This window comes from Ailuropoda melanoleuca, chromosome 16 (genome assembly GCF_002007445.2).
Source record: "Ailuropoda melanoleuca isolate Jingjing chromosome 16, ASM200744v2, whole genome shotgun sequence".
Classification (NCBI taxonomy): domain Eukaryota; kingdom Metazoa; phylum Chordata; class Mammalia; order Carnivora; family Ursidae; genus Ailuropoda; species Ailuropoda melanoleuca.
In genome coordinates this window covers 40968600-40988939 of record NC_048233.1, presented here as the reverse complement: position 1 = coordinate 40988939, position 20340 = coordinate 40968600, and the positions used below count along the sequence as shown (strand labels likewise).

General features: G+C 43.2%; 1 protein-coding gene across 8 annotated transcripts in view; it reads left to right on the top strand.

Annotated features, from left to right (window-relative positions):
• SLC11A2 (solute carrier family 11 member 2) overlaps positions 1 to 20340 on the top strand; it is a 44663-nt gene continuing 24323 nt past the window's right edge. Inside the window, exons 1-5 of one of the 8 annotated variants that reach the window (XM_034645844.1) lie at positions 1 to 514; positions 1590 to 1679; positions 2854 to 2934; positions 3993 to 4129; positions 9135 to 9368. In XM_034645844.1, the coding sequence (XP_034501735.1) occupies positions 9323 to 9368 (46 nt within the window). In that variant the 5' untranslated portion in view covers positions 1 to 514; positions 1590 to 1679; positions 2854 to 2934; positions 3993 to 4129; positions 9135 to 9322. The other 7 variants (XM_034645845.1, XM_019802102.2, XM_019802103.2 and 4 more) reach the window with 7 other exon arrangements.

Below are 20340 nucleotides of genomic sequence, written 5' to 3'. Positions count from 1 at the left end.
TCCAGACATTCCCATAATTTGATCTTTTAAATTCTATCTTAAGATCATAAAAATATTCTCTATTTTTCAGATAATTTTGAAAGTTTTGTTTTACAATTTTAGGTCTCTAATTCACCTGGAGTTTCTTTTTGCCTGTTCCTTTCTGTCTTCTGAAACATGTGGGGCTCATCATTTGACTCTACCACATGTCTCATTTCAGTAATTGTCTCTGGCACCCTAGGCATCTTATTGCCTCCTCCCTATAAGTCTTTCTCTTAGAAATAACAGAATGGGACTATAAATGATCTCCAGGCTAAGGAAAGTAGCTGTTTGGAGGCCTGTAAAGAAGAAGCAAGTGGCAAAAATGAGGTAAAGAGAGGCATCAGGAGGAATCTCTGGAAAAGATGATACGCAAGGATGGTTCATCCTTCACAGCGGGAACCTGAGGATCCTGGAAGGAGAACTGGGTTTGCAGGGAGAAAGAAGAGTGTCTCAGAGCTGGCCCTGAAGGAGAGAGACTTCTGACAGGATCCTTGTATCCTAATTTTGAAGCCCTTCCACATCTACCCCATCTCCATTCCTTCCTTCCTTCCTTCCTTCCTTCCTTCCTTCCTTCCTTCCTTCCATCCTTCCTTCCTTATTTTATTTATTTATTTATTTGAGAGTGAGAGTGAGCAAGAGAGAGAGCACACGAGCAGGGGGAGAGGGAGAAGCAGACTCCCCACTGAGCAGGGAGCCCGACGCAGGGCTCAATTCTATGACCCAGAGATCATGACTTGAGCCGAAGGCAGAAGCTTAACTGACTGAGCCACCCAGGTGCCCCCCATCTAGTTTCTTATTTTGCCTCTCGTCCCTACCTGCAAGTCCTGTGAACTTCTTCTGTATTGCACTAGAAGAATGTGAAACTAAGGCATGTTAAGAGTCACATGGGTGTTGATGAATCTGAGATTAGAACCCAGGTCTCCTGGCCATCAAAATGAAAGGTTTCAGCTGAGTCCAGTGGAAACCAGTTTGCAAGAAAAGACTTATGAGAGAGGAGGTTAGCATTTCCAGAGGGGCAGCAGTCCAAAATTACAACAGGTAGCCTTTGATTTCTAGTGTAATTTACAGTCATAATCATCATCAAAAAGCCTTTATCAGTGCCTGCTTATAATGGGCAATTAAGGTAGACACTGAACAAAATTTAGAATATATTTTTCATGAACATGGTCTAAGAATTCGTACTCTATGAAAATTAATATAAACAGATAAGCAAAGGACATATCCTTCTGACAACTAAAAAAAATGTAGACCACTCAAGCCACTGTGGACAGTAAAGAATTAACATCAAACTTGCCAGAAGTCAGGTCAATTCAAGGATAAGGGCATCGCTGGATGAAGAGCAGGGCCAAGTAGGGATTGGTTGTAGGGGTTCCAAGTTCAGGGAAATTGTCACCAATCAATTAGGGAGGGTGGGTCTCTTGCTTTCTGACTTCTTCCACTCCCTTTCACCCTCCACACACATGCCCCACCCCAAGCTTTTCTTCTTACAGGGGACATAACCATAACCCTTGCTAAGGACTGAGATCAGAGGAATTTTTCCTTTGTGTTAGTCCTTGACTTTGGATAAGGGACCTTTACCCAGCATCAGCAGGAACCACCCTCAAGAGCCACTTTGTGCTGCCTGGCACGTCCACAGCAATTAGAGCAAAAGGACAGAGGTAAGAAAACTAGAGGGAAGTTCTCCCCACCCAGTGTTGGTAGGGTCACCCAGGACCTCTACCATCAGTCCTGACATTCACTGTACGGGGCTCATTATCCTCACTTGCACCCTTTACTGAGCTTCCCCTGGGTCCAATTTCTGCTGTATGGTGAAGTTAAACAGAAGAAACCATGAAGTCTTTCTAAACCAATTCTATTCAGCTTTAGAAACTTGGTCATTGGGAATCTCTGTCATTCGGAATCTCTGACCCCACCCCTACAGAAGACTCCCCACCAATCTCTTTGTCAGTCCAGGTGACTCAGGTAGGGCTGACCACACTCCCTAGCTCTAAGGGTCAGCTCCTGTCCCAGGCACCCCTGGGGCACTGTTTTCAGCTGATGATACCTACCCATGCTAGGTAACAAACAGAGCCCTCCCTGACCCTTCTGGTGGAACAGCAGGGGAAGAGGTACTCTAACCTGCAAGCTGTGAGGATGACATCAGTCCAGGGCAGACGGTGGCTGTTGTCCCACCGAGCAAGGAGAACCTGCCGGAGAATGAAGTCATGCTCAGACTGATGCAGAGCGCAGAGTGAGAGAGAGAAGGAGACAGGTGGACAGTGGCTTGGCGATATTTGAGTCCTCAGATCCGGCCCAGCTCAAAGCTAGATGTGCCATTGGATTTCCCACTGATGTGAGAGATTCATTTCCCTTTGAGCACAACCGATCTGAATGGAGTTCTGGCTGTCACTCACAATCAAAAACAAGACGAAAATCATGCCTAGTGCACATTTATTTTTATTTCCTAGTGCACATTTAACTGTAAAATTTGTACCACATCAATTTTCACTTGTTTACTGAATAACACATGCAGGTTTTTACCTAAAATTTCTGAACACTTTTATACTTCATAAAATAACCTTGTGTGTGTGTATAAAACTTAATTTAAAAAAAATGTTTATTTATTTGAGAGAGAGGGACCAAGGGGTGGGGAGGGGCAGAGGAAGAGAGAGAGAGGGAGAGGGAGAATCAGACTTCCCACTGAGCAGGGAGCCCACCCTGGAGCTTGATTCCCCTGACCTGCAGATCATGACCAGAGCCAAAGGCAGACGCTTAACCAACTGACCACTCAGGCGCCCCTAGGACCTAGTTTTAACAAAGTTATGTGAGGTGGGATATATTTTATTCCTTCAGTTGGTCAAACTGAAGCTCGGAGAAATCCAGCAGTTTATTCAGCGTCACACAGCTAATAAACAGCAGAGCAAGAACTCTAAGGTAGGTCTTCGGGGCTCCAAATCCCAGGCCTGTTCTGTAGCTCTTCATCTGCATAAGTACTTGTAGGATTTCTTCAGGAATTTAGTTTTTTGTCTCTCTTGATACAAGAGAAGCTCACTTAAAGACAGGACCTTGCTGTTTGCGTTGAGTCCCTGTTTGACTTCCCCTGACAGCTTCCTGGTATGAGTGGGACTCAGAGTAGGGGGTTGGCTCTCACTGATGGTAAGATTAGGGTTTGCCAGATCTGCTTTCTCTCATCAAGGAGCTTATAATCAGCTGACTGAAATAATGCATTTGTATTACAGTGGTGTTTTTCCGCCTTTTCTGACTGCAATGGTAAGAAACTATACACACATTCTTAAAGTTTAAAAGCAATACCTACCTTAGTACTTGTGACAGTCTTTGATGTTTCCTATTTCATTTTTTTAAAATTCTGATTGTGACCCGCTAAATTGATTTCATCATTCAATAAAACGCATTGAAACCCAGTTTGAAAAAGCACTGTTACAGGTTACGTATATGTAAAGTCAGATCCAAGCTAAAGTCCAATATCACAAATGCTTATTGAGTGCTAAGTATATTGCTAGGTGCAATGAAAGATACAAATAACGTATGTATAGCTATATGACACTCATAATCTAGTGACAGAAATTAGAGAATAAACTCAAATAATTAATAAAGGGAAAAATATGAGCCAAACCCCACCCCCCCCCGCAAAGATTCAGGAGCAGTAGAAACCACATCCTGTGAGAATCAGGAAAAGCTTTAAGGAGCAGGGAGCATTTGAGTTAGGTCTTGAAAAGTGGCTATTAGAACTGTGAGTGGAGGTAACAGAAGAAGCCAGCATAGGGTCAGGCCATGTGTTTGGGAAAGAAAATGGAATGAAGGGTTTGCATGGTGGAAGATGAGGTGGAAAGAAGGCAGGAACCGTGGTGTGAGGAACTTTGTCAGATGAAGTCTGTTCTGTACTTGAATGCGGTATGTGTGTAAAACACCCCCACACGGCATGAAGGTGCACTCAGTTAATAAGACCTCCCATTTCCTTCTTCACTCTGCAGGCAATAGGACATTTCTAAGTGGAGCACGGAAATGCTCAGGTCAATTGCGGGACATTGAAGCTGTTGAGGTCAGTGCTGTGGAGGCCCAAGCAGAAAGGTAGCAGTTGGAATAGAAGGGAACAATTGACCTTGTGCAGGTAGGCAACGGTAACTGGCATTATTAGATGTGAGGGAGGGTGAGGAATCCATGATGACTTTTTTTTTTTAAGATTTTTAAAAAATTTATTTGACAGAGATAGAGACAGCCAGCGAGAGAGGGAACACAAGCAGGGGGAGTGGGAGAGGAAGAAGCAGGCTCATAGCAGAGGAGCCTGATGTGGGGCTCGATCCCATAATGCCAGGATCACGCCCTGAGCCGAAGGCAGACGCTTAACCGCTATGCCACCCAGGCGCCCCCATGATGACTTTCAATTTTTAAGTCCCAAATGCTGGGAATGTAGGAAAATTGTAAGAACAACCTGGTTTGAATAGAAAGGAGGATAATTAGAAATGTTGNTCTATGCCACCCAGGCGCCCCCATGATGACTTTCAATTTTTAAGTCCTAAATGCTGGGAATGTAGGAAAATTGTAAGAACAACCTGGTTTGAATAGAAAGGAGGATAATTAGAAATGTTGACTTTCCAGATGGACAGCCAGGGAGAAAGTCCAAGAGGCAGTTGTAGCTCAGGGAAAGAGGGTGCGGGGAATAATGGCATTTGGGAATCACCATCAAGAACGTGAAATGGTGCCGTGGCTATGAAGGGATGTGACCATGGCCTTGGAGTCCTCCTTGAGGATACACCACTGAACATGACAAAAGTCCTGGCTCCCAAGGAGAAATACAAACAGCGAAAGCAATTCGGTGGGGGTAGTGCTATGGAAAAGGGAAGAATACAGCATAGTGCACATGGGATTACATAGAGGACAGGCCTCACTCAGACACTAGCCTCATGGAAGGCTTTTGCAGGAAGAAGCATTTAAAGTGAGACCTCAATGGTGAGTAGGAGTCAGCCAGGTGAAGCATGCATAAATCAAGAATGTTCCGACAGAAGCGCAGCATGTGAAAAGATGGGGAGGCAAGAAAGAACATTGGTACGTTTGGGGAACAAAAAAATAGAGGGAGCATNTGAGACCTCAATGGTGAGTAGGAGTCAGCCAGGTGAAGCATGCATAAACCAAGAATGTTCCGACAGAAGCACAAGCATGTGAAAAGATGGGGAGGCAAGAAAGAACATTGGTACGTTTGGGGAACAAAAAAATAGAGGGAGCATCTTTATGAAGTTGGTATCATACCCACTTCAGATAAAGAAATGAAACACAAAGATTTAATAACATACCCATAGTTTCCCAGCTGGCTAGACCCGGAACCCTGGTCTACTTTACTCTTAAGAGGTTGTTCTTTCCATTATTCCAACCTGTCCCACAAATGTCCCTAATGCTGGGTGGGTCCTGGTGCTATTACATCGAAGTTGCCGAGATTAGGGAGAGTTAGAGGACTAAGAATTGAACCTAAGGAATGCCTACATTTAAGGAGTAGGAGGAAAGAGAAGAAAAATAGCAACTGAAGAAAGCTGAGGAAGGGCAATCCAAATAGGAGAACTAGGGGCGCCTGAGTCGGTTAAGCATCCAACTCTTGGTTTCAGCTCCGGTCGTGATCTCGGGGCTGTGAGATCCAGCCCGGTGTTGGGCTCCGTGCTCAGTGCAGAGTCAGCTTTGAGGTTCTCTCTCCCTCTCCTTCTGCCTCTCCCACTTATGCTCTTTTCCTCTCTCTCTCTAAAATAAATAAATCTTTAAACAAAACAAAACAAAATAGGAGAGCTACCCAGCACACACAGTATGATGGAATCCAAAGAAAGAACTGGAAGGGGAGTGGTACAACATTTCAAATGTGGCAAGAGCTGAAGAGTTTGTGGGTTCTGACCATAGATAGCCAATGATGATATCACTTAGCTAACAAGAAAGCCATTTCCGGGGTGGATCACAAAGGGTGGAAAACTACATGGGTGTTCAGGAAGTAGAGTGAGTGCAGATCACTTTTTCAGAAACACTGGTTTGGGTTGCGGGAGGAATTAAGAAGGGAAGCCAACTCAGATGGAGGCAGCGGTTTTATTAGGAAGTGATCTTGAGATCGCCACTAAGGGAAGGGAAGGAAGCAAATCTGCACAGAAGGAGAAGTTGGGCTGTGACATAGGACAAAGGCTCAGCCAACCTTCAGAACTGTCCGTGTTCGGGATGAGAAGGATGAATCTTTATACTCCCATGTAAATCAGTCATTCAGCATGGGCTGCCTGAGAAAGGGGCATGACAGGATAGCTGAGGGCCAGCTGCCAGCAGCATTCCCTCTTCAAACAGCTGGGGTCCTAAGTCCTTCATTCTCAAAGGGGGTCCTGCCCCTGCATTCCAGCATTTATCCCAGGAAGAGCCTTACAAGGCTAGCAGAAGTCAAGGGAGGAATATTTTTAGGATAGGTAAGACTCAACTTTGGAAATAGATACATAAATAGAAACAGATATATCCTAATTATTATTCTGTAATGCCCTGTCAGGCAACATGTCAGCCATAACATACTAAAAAGTGGGCTAATACATTTATGAAACACCACCCATATATCTGGCCTTTTTTAGCAGCAGGTGTACAAAGATAAGATAATCACCCCTAGGGTACCTGGGTGGTTCAGATGGTTAAGCGTCTGCCTTTGGCTCAGGTCATGATCCCGGGGTCCTGGGATTGAGTCCCACATCAGGCTCCCTGCTCCTTGGGGAGCCTGTTTCTCCCTTTGCCCCCCCCATGAATAAATAAAATCTTAAAAAAAAAAAGATAATCACCCCTATCGAGAAGCTTACAATTTAATGGGAGAAGAAGAATGTATAAAAACAATAACCCTATAAGGGGCTGTGCTTATCTTATTGTGCTTTTATCTCTACCATCCCGTGTATGCCTAGCACACAGTGGGCTCTCAAATATACACAAGGAGCCAGTGGTAGAGTAGAATAAGAGGTCCTTGGGTAGAAGACAAAATGTAGGGCTAATGCCACCTGGAGGAGTCAGGGGGGTATATTTTAAGGGAAGCTTAAATAATAATAATAATAATAATAATAATAATAATAATAATAATAATAATGTCTTCCAGGTAAGGAAGGGGAGGGGTGGGAGGAGTTAAATTCCAGGCGGCTGTTTCAGGGAAAACAAAAGTAACAAAAAGAATACTTGGAGAGGGAGTAGAAGGTAAGCGTGGAAAGAAAAGTCTTCTGTTTCAATAAAGGGCACCCATGATGCAAATACATGTTAACATCTACACAGAAATGAGTTGGCTAGGGTGGTAATGAGGAATGTTGAGGGAACTTACAATAGGATGTTATGAAAGATTATTTTCAAGCTCGATGTGAATGAAAGGGAATTGTTTCGGGTGTCCACAATAGAGGCAGTACAGTATAGTAGTTGAGGGCTGGTTCCTGAAGAACAGATTTGTGTTCAAAGCCTGGCTCTGCCACTGACAGTTGTATGTACTTAGGTAAGAACCTCCCTAAGACTTCGGTTCCCAAACTGCAAAATATAGTTCCTGCCTCACAAATCTATTGTGAGCATAATTCAAGTTTGTGACATTAAATGTGGTTTTTTTTTTTTTAAAGATTTTATTTATTTATTTGACAGAGATAGAGACAGCCAGCGAGAGAGGGAACACAAGCAGGGGGAGTGGGAGAGGAAGAAGCAGGCTCATAGCAGAGGAGCCTGATGTGGGGCTCGATCCCATAATGCCGGGATCACGCCCTGAGCTGAAGGCAGACGCTCAACCGCTGTGCCACCCAGGCGCCCCTAAATGTGGTGTTTGATATAGATATGTAAGAAAAAGTTAGCTAATGTTGTCAGTAGGAATTGCAGAGCTGGAAGGCACGACTGGAGTGTACGTGCTGGGAGAAACTGCTGGGAAAGGAAATAGGAGCTATGGTAGAGTCTCATAAAATCCACTCCTGTTTTTGGAATTCCTCAACTAACATAGGGCTTTTTCCTCCAACATTTGAGTTTGTGGCTGATTTCATATGTACTTCTGTTTTCCTGTGGAGGGGGACAAATTTGTGGCCAACCCCATGTAAGGCAGCTTTAGATTAGGGAACTTGTCTGAGGTAGATCAGGACAGGGAGCACGTCAAGTTGTAACGGTAGGACTTTGAGTCCTTTGTGCGTCCTGGAGTAAAGAGATCTTTATCTGGGTCCAGGGCAGGAGATCTAGAGATCCTTCTACTGACCGTATGGCTGTTCTGAGTCGGAAGCAGAGCCACTTGCTAGAAGCCTACTTTGACTAATATAAATCTATTGCTCTTTTCTTTCTTTTCCATTCTAAGATATTTCTTTCTGTCATACTTAATATGCATATGTTTCTTATGGTATTAAGCAGATTTTCTTTAAAACTATCAGGAAACTTTCTGAAGGCAGCCACTTCTTCCTCCCAGTATCCCACTTCATTCTCCTCACCTCCCCCTTCTGTCTCCTTTCCACCTGTGCCTCCAGCTGGCCTACTAAACTATTTGCCAGAGGCATCATTTCCTCATTCTTTCAGTTCCCTTCCTCCCAGACTGAGAAATTCTGGACTTGCTCTGGATTTGTTTTTCTCGAGTCTCATGGGTTTTTTTTGTTTTTGTTTTTGTTTTTTTTGGTTTTGTTTTGTTTTGTTCCTTTTGCTTTTCTGTCAGGCATCCCAGTCCTGGGTTTGCATGGCTTTGTAGTCGGCCTATGGATCACTGATTAACCAGCCTGATGCCAGCGGGTCCCTCAGATCCCAAGGAATAGACTGGGCGGTATTTTTACCCACAGCACTGAGACACATCATAATTGCATCAGTGCTGCACGCACCTATGGAAAATACGAGTAGACTGTCGGGCTTGGGGTTAATTGGTTTCAGCTCACGCCTTAGGGGAGCAGAGTCCTTGCACACATGCTGGCCTGGTACAAGTGCCCCAACCAGCTTCACACTAAGGGGAGTGGCGTCCTGAAGGAAAGCAATTCCTTTAACTCCACCCCTTTCATCCACTGGCACTCACAGGCTGCCCTCCAGCTCCTGCCAAACGGATCAAAGACGAAATCTTAGAATAAAAGTTTTCTAACTCAATTAATTGTTCATTAATATCCAGGAGTGGCCGATATATGATGCTTCCCTTTTCATGGCAGGTCAAAGATGAAATTTGATCAGGCTTTGAAGGGTGTGGCTTGCCTCTTGAAACTCCCCGCTGTGTCTTTACCAATGTGGTGTTGCTCAGGGTAGCCCGGAGTGACCTTATCTAACCAAGGGAGGCGCACTTGTCTGCATATATAGAGGCAGGAGGCGACACTGGGAAAAGTCAAATCCAGTCTGCACAATGAAGAAGCAACCGAAGACGGAAGAAGCTCCACACTGTGAGCTCAGTAAGTAGCCAGCAACTATGCAAAAGCCCAAGGAGATGGCTCAGCTGAGCAGACCTGGCAGGTGACAAGAATGGCTCCAGCCATTTTACTTTCTAGCGGCAGCAGAGGTTCCCAAAGGAAGGGTTCTGGCCTGGAGGGACTTCATCAAATCTTGCTGAAACTACCCAGATGTTTTGTTGAGAGATTCTCAGAACTAATTTGTGCATTTTCTTTTTCTCTCCAGGAGCAATTCTGTATGGAAAACAGCCTGTATCAGATAACTGACGATGCTCGGCCCAGTTTTTTTGTCTCTGAGTTTTTTACTTTGTATTTGATTTGGATTTTTCTTCTTGCAGTTCACTCTCTTATTGTCCTCTCTCGGACTTTTTTTACTATCTAATAAAATTTTCTCCTAGCAGTTTTTACATGAAAAAAGAAGGAGGGGTTGATGCTTTTCCTTTCTAGGCCTACAATTTGGTTAGATAAGCTTGGTTATCTTTAATGTAAGCTGTAGGGGGGTGTCTAAGAATGCTTCTGGATGTTCTGAAGGACACTGCAGAAAATGAGGGTGGCTTGTCAGACCTTTTTCCTTCCCTCCAAAGCACTACTAGTCTGGCCATTATCTTCAGGGAAAGACTGGCGCGTGAGATTGAGACTAGAGTGGGACTGCTTTTAGGTAGACAGAGATAAAGCCTGGGGGGAGGAAGCGAGACAGACCGGTAGGATGGGAGCAGCGCACCCGATGCGGTGGAACTGGCTGCACTAGCTGCCGTTTCACGGCTCCTCCCAGGTATGGATTGCTCTTGGCGAGGAGCAGATACCGTGATGTGGCTCTGGGGACAAGAGGACACGGTCCTGGCAGGTTGGCTAAACTTTCTATAGTGGACCCGTACCTCGTAGAGCAATGTCTCCAGAAAAAAAAGGGGGCTCGACTGCCGGTACCTAGTGTGAGGCAGCGGCTAACTACGGTACGTAATTTATGTGACCCGGGAGCGCCCGCGCCGTGGGAACTTCCGAATCCACACTCGGCGACCAGGACGCGCGCGAGCAAAGGCTCCGCTGGAGGCACCTCCCGCCCAGGCCGCCGTGGCCCCGCCTCCAACTTGACCCCGGGGCGGGAGGAGCCTCGGGACGCTGTCGGCTGGCCACGCGCGCCCGCAGCTACGGGGAATACGAGGAATCCAGCCAATGGGAATGTGCAGCTGCGGTCCTGTGGGCCAATCGCGGGGCGTGTAGGGGGTTGGCCGGCTTGGCGCTGGCTCCCGGGATATGGAGCTGCCAGCGCGAGGGCCTCTTGTCAGGTGGTTGCAGAGCCGGTAAGGCGACGGGCCGGCGAGGTCGGGGGTCACGCGCCCGCGCCGCTTTCTCTAGGCGGGCCGGGAGGGCGCAGGGCGGCTCGAGGGTGCGCCAGGGAGCGGGCGCCGGGGCCAGTATGGGGCGCGCATGGCGCCGTGCGGAGCAGCGAGGGGCTGTGCGGCTCGGGAGGGTCTGAGGCGCGGGGGGCCAGACGGAGCCGCGTTCTTCGAAGGAAGACGGAGAGCGGGGGGCGGGAAGCGGACGCCTGAGGTTGTGGGGGCCTCGCCCCTTCCCCGCCGAGGCCTAGGAGAAATGGCAGAACCCCCGGCCGGCCCTGCCACCGCGCCGGAACCCGTGACCGGGGGTGCGCTAACCCGCTTCACGCCGCGGTGGAGGCGACGGGCACAGGGCAAGGTCTCGCCAGCCTCCTCCTTATCTGCAGAGCCCTGGGCCCGCGCCCGCTCCCTGTGCCTCCCGCCGCTCCTCTCCAACATAAAGTTCATTTCGTTGCAGCCAGCATCCTTGGAGAGCTCTCTAGTGCAGCGCCTGGAGAGGCCGCTGAGTACTCGTGTGTGGATCGGTTTTAGGACCGTTTGTGCGCCTGCCAGGCTCCAGGTCCCTTTATAGGGGGGCATTGTGGCGCGCGGTGTGTAATGGGGTAGATGCTTTCCGACTGTTCGGTTTCTTATAGCCCTACCTTTAAAGCTGTATTTTGATATTCCGTCTTTAGATTCTTTTCCACTTTTGATCCCCCCCCCCAAACCCCACCTCATGTATCCGACGATTTCAAAGAGCATCATTAGGGGAGAAGTTGAGAAACCTGGGCTCGAGTTTTCCTGTGCGTGAAAGGAACATGTTTTCATGTTGTCTATTGCTTTAAGAGGAGCGCTATGAAGTTAAAGGAACGTGGCATATCTTTGAAGTGGAAGACAAAAGGAAAAATTCTGTGGAAGGAGACGCAAGGGCAGATAGGCTTCCAGAAACTTTTGCTGCCCATAATTTTAGTGAATATTGGTGAAACCGGGGGACACTGTTTACCTTGACTCCTGTGAAATCGAAGGCCCACCAGTTTGCACCACCTCTTGGCTGTGTAACCCTTTGAGCAAGTTGCTTAGCCTCTTGGTTCTTTTGTTTCCAGGTACTTAAAATGGGGATTGATAATACCAATCTTACAGGGTTGTTGGTGAGTATAAAGTAACAGTACACATAAGGTGCTTAGAACAGTTCTTGGCATGTAGTTTTTATTACTTACCTGTGCCTTCCTTCCCCTGAAGATTCCAAACTAAAGAATTCTGACATTACTACTTAATGTTTGCTCAGAATCCTGAGCCTATCGTTAAAGACCCTTAGGCCCTTGTTTTCCATCCGTGGCTGTAATGTTGACCTGAAGGTATAGTATAATTCCATATGATTAGAGGCTTTCTACTGGGTGTTTATTTTTATCATTAAATAAGGTTGGAAACTATCACTATACTAGGTATGTCTGTGATAGCTGTGTTGGGTAAATGAAACCTTGGAACTTCTTTGGCTGTTTAGTTTTTCATCGGAAAATACTTCATTTACGGTCTTAGGCTAGGCACAGTTTATTTTGGATCCAATACCAAAAAGGCCATGATTGCAGCAATACTTGGTTTCTCATGTTTCTGGAATGGCTGTGGGACTCGGGAGGGGAATTTCTGGGCAGTCTGGCAGCACTTCTTGTTAAAGAATGGGGAAGCTTGGTATGAATCTAATCTAATCTTTACTATTAGGATATCAGCAGTACTTCCTTGGATTACTCTAGAGCAACTACTAAGCAGCTTTACGTCAGTTTGGACTCAGGGAAGGGAAGGTTAGAGGTTAGAGAATGGTATCCATAAAGTAGCATCTTTTGGGTGGATGCTGTGGAGTCAGAGACCTCTTTATTCCTTGCCCTCTCTCCACGTACACAAATACAAATGTCTGCTGACAGATACCCTTTCTATGAGCTTAAAAGTTTTAAGTTATCTGGAAAGCACTACTGAAAGACTGTTCTGTCTTCTGATTCTTCTCTTCCATGAAAGCTGCTGTTTATACACATAGCATAATCACAAAATGAGAAACTGAGTTTATGAACAAGAGCACCACTTAACTGCAGCAGTATGCTGGCCCGATTTGGGAGAAGTAGGGATGCTATAAGTTCACTTATTAAACTTTGGAATGAGACAGTTTAATAGTAATGTAGGGTTGAAAGTTGAATTTGGTTTGTTGAGAGTAGAGAACAGTATCTTCTTGGAACCTCTTTACTTGTTCCTGAACAAGGAGGAAGGGGAGTGACGTCTTGGAAGAGTTTAGTGTTTGAGGCAGAAGGCGAAGCATTTTGCCCTGGTATTGTTGTCATCTTTGTCTCTGTGGTTTGAATAAAATATTTTGGAAAAAGAAGGCCCGGAGCATTTGAATGTGCAGAATATAAAAATTTGGAAGACCCTGACCCTTGTCGTCTCACTCATCAGATGCCATTTATTGTTTTGATAATTTAACAAACACATATCGAACAGTTGAGATTTATTGGCCCGTGGAGACACAAAAAACAGCCCTTCAGGTATCATCAGGAATATCATGGATAAAATGCGACATTGTTTGTATTATAAACTATAATAACATCAGAATGGAATGTAAAACATTTGGCCGGGAATGATAAAAATATATTTATTGTCTAATTCCTCTTCCACTTTTAATTTATGAAGTAACTTACGTTTTTTTTTTTTAATGTAGGGGCCAAAGTTTCCAGTAAAAACTTAAATTGGGAAGTTAGGGTTCTCAGTCTTGTCTTTGTGCTTAGTGCTAGTAGGTCATCATGTATGGGTTATTTTTGTTTGTATTGGTCCCATTTATCACTAATGATCAAGTGTTTGTTAAAACTCCTAGGTAATGGAAGGAGAAGCCTACAGGTTAGTTATTAAAGTTTAAACAGGCTCCAAAGAGCAGAAGGAGGCATATGTGCAGCCAGAGAATCTTGTAGTAAGTGTTGTCTGTACATACAATTTTTCTTTGCTTTAAGAAAAGGCATGTCAAGGAAAATATGTACTCAAATTTTTAAGGCCAGGCTATATCCAAGAGGGCAGTATGTGTCATTGGAATAAATGAATTGAGTAGTCTAATAATAAGCATTCTTCACATTTGCGAGAGAAAAATTATTCAAACAAGTGTGAGGGCAGAACATTTTTTCTGAGGCATGAGTGGGTGTAAGTTGGTTTAATAGACTGTATTATTTCAATATAAAGGGTCTCTGAAATTGTTCACAGAGCTTTGAGTTGTGTTCTAGGATCAATGTGTCAGGCTGGGAGGCCATGTTGGTTCACCCAAAGGGAAACACGCTGCTATATACCTCTGGTTAGGAGGAAATCAGAGGAAGCTCTCTGTATGAGAACTAAGAAGAACAAAGACCAACCTATACAGAAGCAAGACTTCAGTGCCCTGACATGTCAGCAGCCAAAGAGGTGTGAAAGCTGGTTAAGCCTCAGCAACGGGCAGAGAAAGTGTTCTGTTTAGTAGGTATCAGGCCCTTCTAATTCTGAAGTCTGTTTGATGAGTGATATTTTTGTCTAAGAGATCAGTACTTCTTGACAGCCTGGCCACATTTCTCCCAGCTGTTATCATCTTTGACACCCAGTCAGCCAGTTTCATTATCAGCTGTCCTCTTTCTCCCCATATCTGACTCTTCCCTCCTTGCTGGTTAACATTTCCTTTTTCTTCTTTTTTATCATTAGATGTTCTCAATGTCAGGTTTTTATTTCAACTCTAAAACATAGATTCTCAGAAGTCCAGCTTAGGTGAGAAACCACAGACTTGACGGTGAGTTGAAATTGTGCTCTCTGGTAGATTAAGCAAGATTCTCCCAATTTCGAGATTATTGCTACGGTATACAAAGTCGGTAAAATGAAGAGCAGCCTAAGCTGGTGGCCGTTGTGCCAGAGTGAGAAAGAGCAACACACAGAAACCCTGATGCGTATTAAGCACACGATACAATAGGAGTACTGTTTGTACTTTATGAACTGGGTGTGTTTGTGTGGCTTTTGGCTGAAAACATTCTAATATGAAGACATTCTCTACTTAGGTAGTGTGGATTAGAATTTTGAGACCTTTTTCTTAAACTAACACCACAAGGACTTTTCAGTTTGTTCCTTCACAGAAGTAGGTGTAATCAGTCCTCAGCCTATCTTTTCTTCATTTTATCATTTTATATCAAATTCATCTTCATAAGAGAAAAATAGGATACACTTATCCTTAAATTTTAAAAATTCTAAACTTCACATCCTCAAGAATAATTCAGGAGTTCACATGGCTCTTTAAAAAATTAATTGCTGTAGTTGACATACAGTGTTACCTTAGTGTCAGGTATACAGCAGTGCTTTGACAATTCTCTACATTTTGCTTACCGCTGGTAAGTGGAGTTACCATTTGTCACCATATAATGTTATTACAATATTATTGACTACATTCCCTATGCTGTACTTTTCATCTCCGTGACTGACTTATTTTATAAGTGGAAGTTTGTACCTCTTAATCCCTCTTTACCTATTTTGCCCATCTTCCCTCCCGCCTCCACTCTGATAACCATCAGTTTGTTGTATATATTTAAGAGTCTGTTCATTTGTTTGTTTGTTTTGCTTTTTAGATTCCACATGTAAGTGAAATCATATGGTATTTGTCTTTCCCTGTCTGACTTGTTTATCTTGGCATAATATCCTCCAAGTCCATCCGGATTGTCACAAATGGCAAGATGTCATTCTTTTTTATGGCTAAGTAATAGTCTACTGTGTGTGTGTGTGTGTGTGTGTGTGTGTGTGTGTGTGTGTATTTATCACTTTTTCATTATCCTTTCATCTGTGTATATACACTTGGGTTGCTTCCATATCTTGGCTTTTGTTAATAATTCTGCAATAAACCTAGAGGTGCATATATCTTTTTGAAGTGGTGTTTTCATTTTCTTTGGGTAAATACCCAGTAGTGGAAATATTAGATCATATGGTATTTCTATTTTTAATTTTTTGAGGAATCACCATTTTCTACAGTGGTTGCAACAGTTCACATTCCCACTAACAGTGCACAAGGGTTCTCTTTTCTCCACATCCTCATAAACACTGTTTTGTGCCGTTGATACTTCCCATTCTCACTGGTATGCGGGGATACCTCATTGTGGTTTTGATTTGCGTTTCTCTGATGATGAGTGATGTTGAGCATCTGTTCATGTGTCTGTTGGTCATCTGTATGTATTTGGAAAAATGTCTGTTCAGGTTCTCTTTTTTTTTTTTTTTTTAAAGATTTTATGTATTTATTCGACAGAGATAGAGACAGCCAGCAAGAGAGGGAACACAAGCAGAGGGAGTGGGGGAGGAAGAAGCAGGCTCACAGCAGAGAAGCCTGATGTGGGGCTCTATCCCCTAACGCCGGGATCACGCCCTGAGCCGAAGGCAGACGCTTAACCGCTGTGCCACCCAGGCGCCCCTCTGTCCATTTTTAATCAGTTTTTTTTTTTTTTTGGTTTGTTTTCAGTTTTAGAAGTTCTTTACGTATTTTGGATATTAACCCCTTATCAGATATATCATTTGTAAATATTTTTTTTTTTAAGATTTTATTTATTTATTTGACAGAGAGAGACAGCCAGCGAGAGAGGGAACACAAGCAGGGGGAGTGGGAGAGGAAGAAGCAGGCTCATAGCGGAGGAGCCCAATGCAGGGCTCGATCCCAGAATGCCAGGATCATGCCCTGAGCTGAAGGGAGATGCTTAACCACTGAGCCACCCAGGCACCCCTCATTTGCAAATATCTTATCCCTTTCTCTAGGTTGCTTTTGTTTTGTTGATGTTTTCCTTTGCTGTGCAAAAGCTTTTTATTTTGGTATAGTCCTAGTAGTTTATTTTGCTTTTGCCTCCCTTGCCTGAGTTATATCCATAGCTATGTTGCTAAGGCCGGATGTCCAAGAGATTACTTCCTGTGTTTTCTTTTAGGAGTTTTATGGTTTCAGAGCTCACATTTAGGTCTTTAAATCATTTTGAGTTTATTTTGTGTATGGTGTAAGAAAGTGGTCCAGTTTCATTCTTTTACGTGTTGGCTGTCCAGTTTTTCCAACACCATTTGTTGAAGATACGGTCTTTTTTCCATTGGATCGTCTTTCCTGCTTTGTTAAAGATGAATTGACCATATAGTTGTGGGTTCATTTCTGGGTTTTCTGTTCTCTCCATTGAACTATGTGTGTGTTTTTGTGCCAATACCATCATCAGGGAAATACAAATCAAAACTACAAGGGGATATCACCTCACACCAGTCAGAATGGCTAAAATTAACAACACAGGAAACAACAGGTATTGGTGAAGATGTGGAGAAGGGGGAACCCACTGTTGCTGGGAATGCAAACTGATGTAGGCACTCTGGAAAACAGGTTGTGAGCTCCTCAAAAAGTTAAAAATAGAACTGCCTTACAACCCAGCAGTTGCACTATGAGGTATTTACCCAGAGGATACAAAAATACAGATTCAAAGGGTTAGGTTAGGGATTTCACTGAATCTGTAGACCGCTTTGGGTAGTATGGACATTTTAACAATATTAATTCTTCCAATCCATGAGCATTGGTGAATCTTTCCATTTGTTTGTGTCATCTTCGGTTTGTTTCATTTATGTCTTGTGGTTTTCAGAGTACAGGTCTTTCACCTCATTGCTTAAATTTATTCCTAGGTATTTTATTTTTGGTGCAATTTTAAGTGGAATTGTTGTCTTAATTTCCCTTTCTGTTACTTCATTATTAGTGTATAGAAACACAACAGATTTCTGTATATTAATTTTGAATCCTGCGACTTTACTGAATTCAGTTCTTAGTTGTAATAGAGTTTTCCTGGGGTCTTTAGGATTTTCTGTATATAATATCCTGTCATCTGCAAGTAGTGCCAGTTTTACTTCTTTACCATTTTGAATGCCTTTATTTGTTGTCTGATTGGTGCAGCTAGGACTTCCAGTACTATGTTGAATAGAAGTGGTCAGAGTGGACATATTTGTCTTGTTCCTGATCTTAGAGGAAAGGCTTTCAGCTTTTCACTATTGAGTATGATGGTAGCTGTGGATTTGTCATATATGGCCTTTATTATGTTGAGGTATGTTCATTCTGTACCACTTTGTTGAGTTTTTATGATGAACAGATGTCATATTTTGTCATGCTTTTTCTGCATCTACTGAGATGAGTGTGTGGTTTTATCTTTCCTCTTGTTAATATGGTACATTGGCATCCCTGAAATAAATCCCACTTGGTCATGATGAATAATCCTATTAGTGTACTGTTGAATTTGGTTTGCTGATATTTTGTTGAGGGTTTTTGCATCTATATTCATCAGGAATGTTGGCCTGTAGTTTTTTGGTGTTTTTTTTTTTTTTTAAGATTTATTTATTTGAGAGAGAGAGTGAATGGGGGTAGGGGCAGAGGGAGAGGAAGACAATGAGAATCTCAAGCCGACTCCCAGCTGAGCACAGAGCCCAACATGGGGTTTGGTCTCACCACGACCCTGAGATCTTGACCTAGACCGAAATCAAGAGTTGGATGCTTAACTGACTGAGACACCCAGGTGCCCCCGAAGTGCTTTGTTTTGTAGTGTCTTTGGTTTTGGTATCATAGGGTTATGCTGACCTTGAAGAATGAAATTAGAAGTTTTCCTTTCTCTTGTATTTTTTGGAATAGTTTGAGAAGAATAGGTATTAACTGTTACTTAAATGTTTGGTAAAATACACCTGTGAAGCCATCTGGTCCTGGACTTCTGTTTGTTGGGAGCTTTGATTACCATTTCAATTCCATTACCAGTAATTGGTTCACATGGCTTTTCTAAGCTGTTTCTTTACCCCCTCATTCCCAGTGGGGGCAAATTGAGTTTTGGAACTAATGAGATGGACATCCTCAATGGAATGACTCAGAAAATGGTACTTATTCATTGATTTGGAATGGAAAACAAAGAAAACAATAATCTCTTATTTTAAAAAAATGGCTAATAATCTTCCTTATTAAAATACATAGGGTTCAGAAAACGATTAGCTCTGTTCAAACCACTTGAATATTTCAGAGTTTTGTTGACTCGCAGTCGTCCAGGACAGGAGCTTACTTTCATGAAGAACATCTTATATGACATAGGTTTTAGATTAATAATAATGGTTTATGAGAAATATCAAGTACTTTAGCCCTAAAGGAGACTTTTAGGGAAAAGGATTTTAGATCTGGAAATTTTTACATTTCAGGACAAATGGAATTTTTCTTTTTATCACAATTCCTGTTATTCTCAAATAAACAACTCGGGTATCACTTTCTAAAGCCTTGCTCTCTGCGTTTGGCAGTTTTGATTGTGTCACCAGCATGTTGCTGGCACTGAAAAATTGTCTGAGGGAAGCATCAAGAGGGAGAAGAGGTGGTTTTGCCAGTCAACCTCATTTTATTTTATTTATTATAATCTATATTTTATTTTCCCCAGAGAACAGTTTTTCTTCGGTGTTTAAGGACTTAGCACCTTACAGGTACTTTGTTAGAGGTGGGGCAGCACCCACAGGTCTAAATCCAGGTGGAGGTGTTTGGTCCTTCCCTGTTGCGCAAGAGTGATTCCTGACTGCCTTGCTGTGAATTTTGCCAGTCAAGTTAAACATTCCTGTTTACATTTATTTAACCAGTTGCTACCATACAAACACTTCTGGTTCTCTCTATGAGAGTTCTTTTCCTACTTTAATGCTGTCTTTGATTTTAGTCATGTAGGGAGGGGAAGGTAAAAAGGGGACGAATTAGAGGACTGTTCAAAAACATTCCTCTTTAAACCTTACAATTAATTTTAGGGAGACCTTTGCAGTGTTGAACACAGCTCTGAAATCAGTGAAATAATTTTGAGGACCTTTGTTTTCTATAGGGGAATTTTATAAGAAAGAAGTATTTCAAATTCAACCTTTTTTTTAACCATATGGGGAAAACATTTAAGTTAAATGTTTTTTAGTATTCAGTTTTTCAGACTTTCTTAGGGGCAATTTTTAAAACAGATATGGGCTATCTAAATTGTTCTTTTTTTTTTTTAATTTATTTATTTGAGAGAGAGCAAAAGCAGGGAGAGTGGCAGAGGGAGAGGGAGAGGGAGAAACAGGTTCCCTGCTGAGCATGGAGCCCGATGTGGGGCTCGATCCCTGGACTCTGGGATCATGACCTGAGCCGAAGGCAGACGCCCACCCGACTGAGCCACCCACATGCCCCTATCTAAACTGTTCTTCAGAAAATTGTTCTTCTAGAGTTCTTGCGAAAGCTAAGAGAACATGTGAGTTCATGTTCCTTATATGTTCAAAATTGATTATAGCTAGTATGTGTTTGGGGAGATACCCAAATTATCTTTCCTGATGACGTGGCCTCTGATTTTTTGCATTCAGGTGAAACTCCCAGTTCATAATTGCAGAGCCTGGCTATTTGGGCACTAAGACAAAGTAGTAGTAAGTTAAGCTTAAGACAGTGTGTGCCTGCCAGCTGGATAGGTGTAGATCTCTGATTATCCACTACAGAAGTTTTGTCAGAGTTCACCTACACATCCTGAAAGTGTTTGTTCGGAAGCTGAGTGAATCCATATGACCTTTATATTTTTTAAAAATAAATAATAAAAGTACATGACAAAAATTTTTTTAAGTGCAGAACGGTGTACAGTGTATATTCAGTGAGAGGTCTTCCCTTCACCTGACCTCAT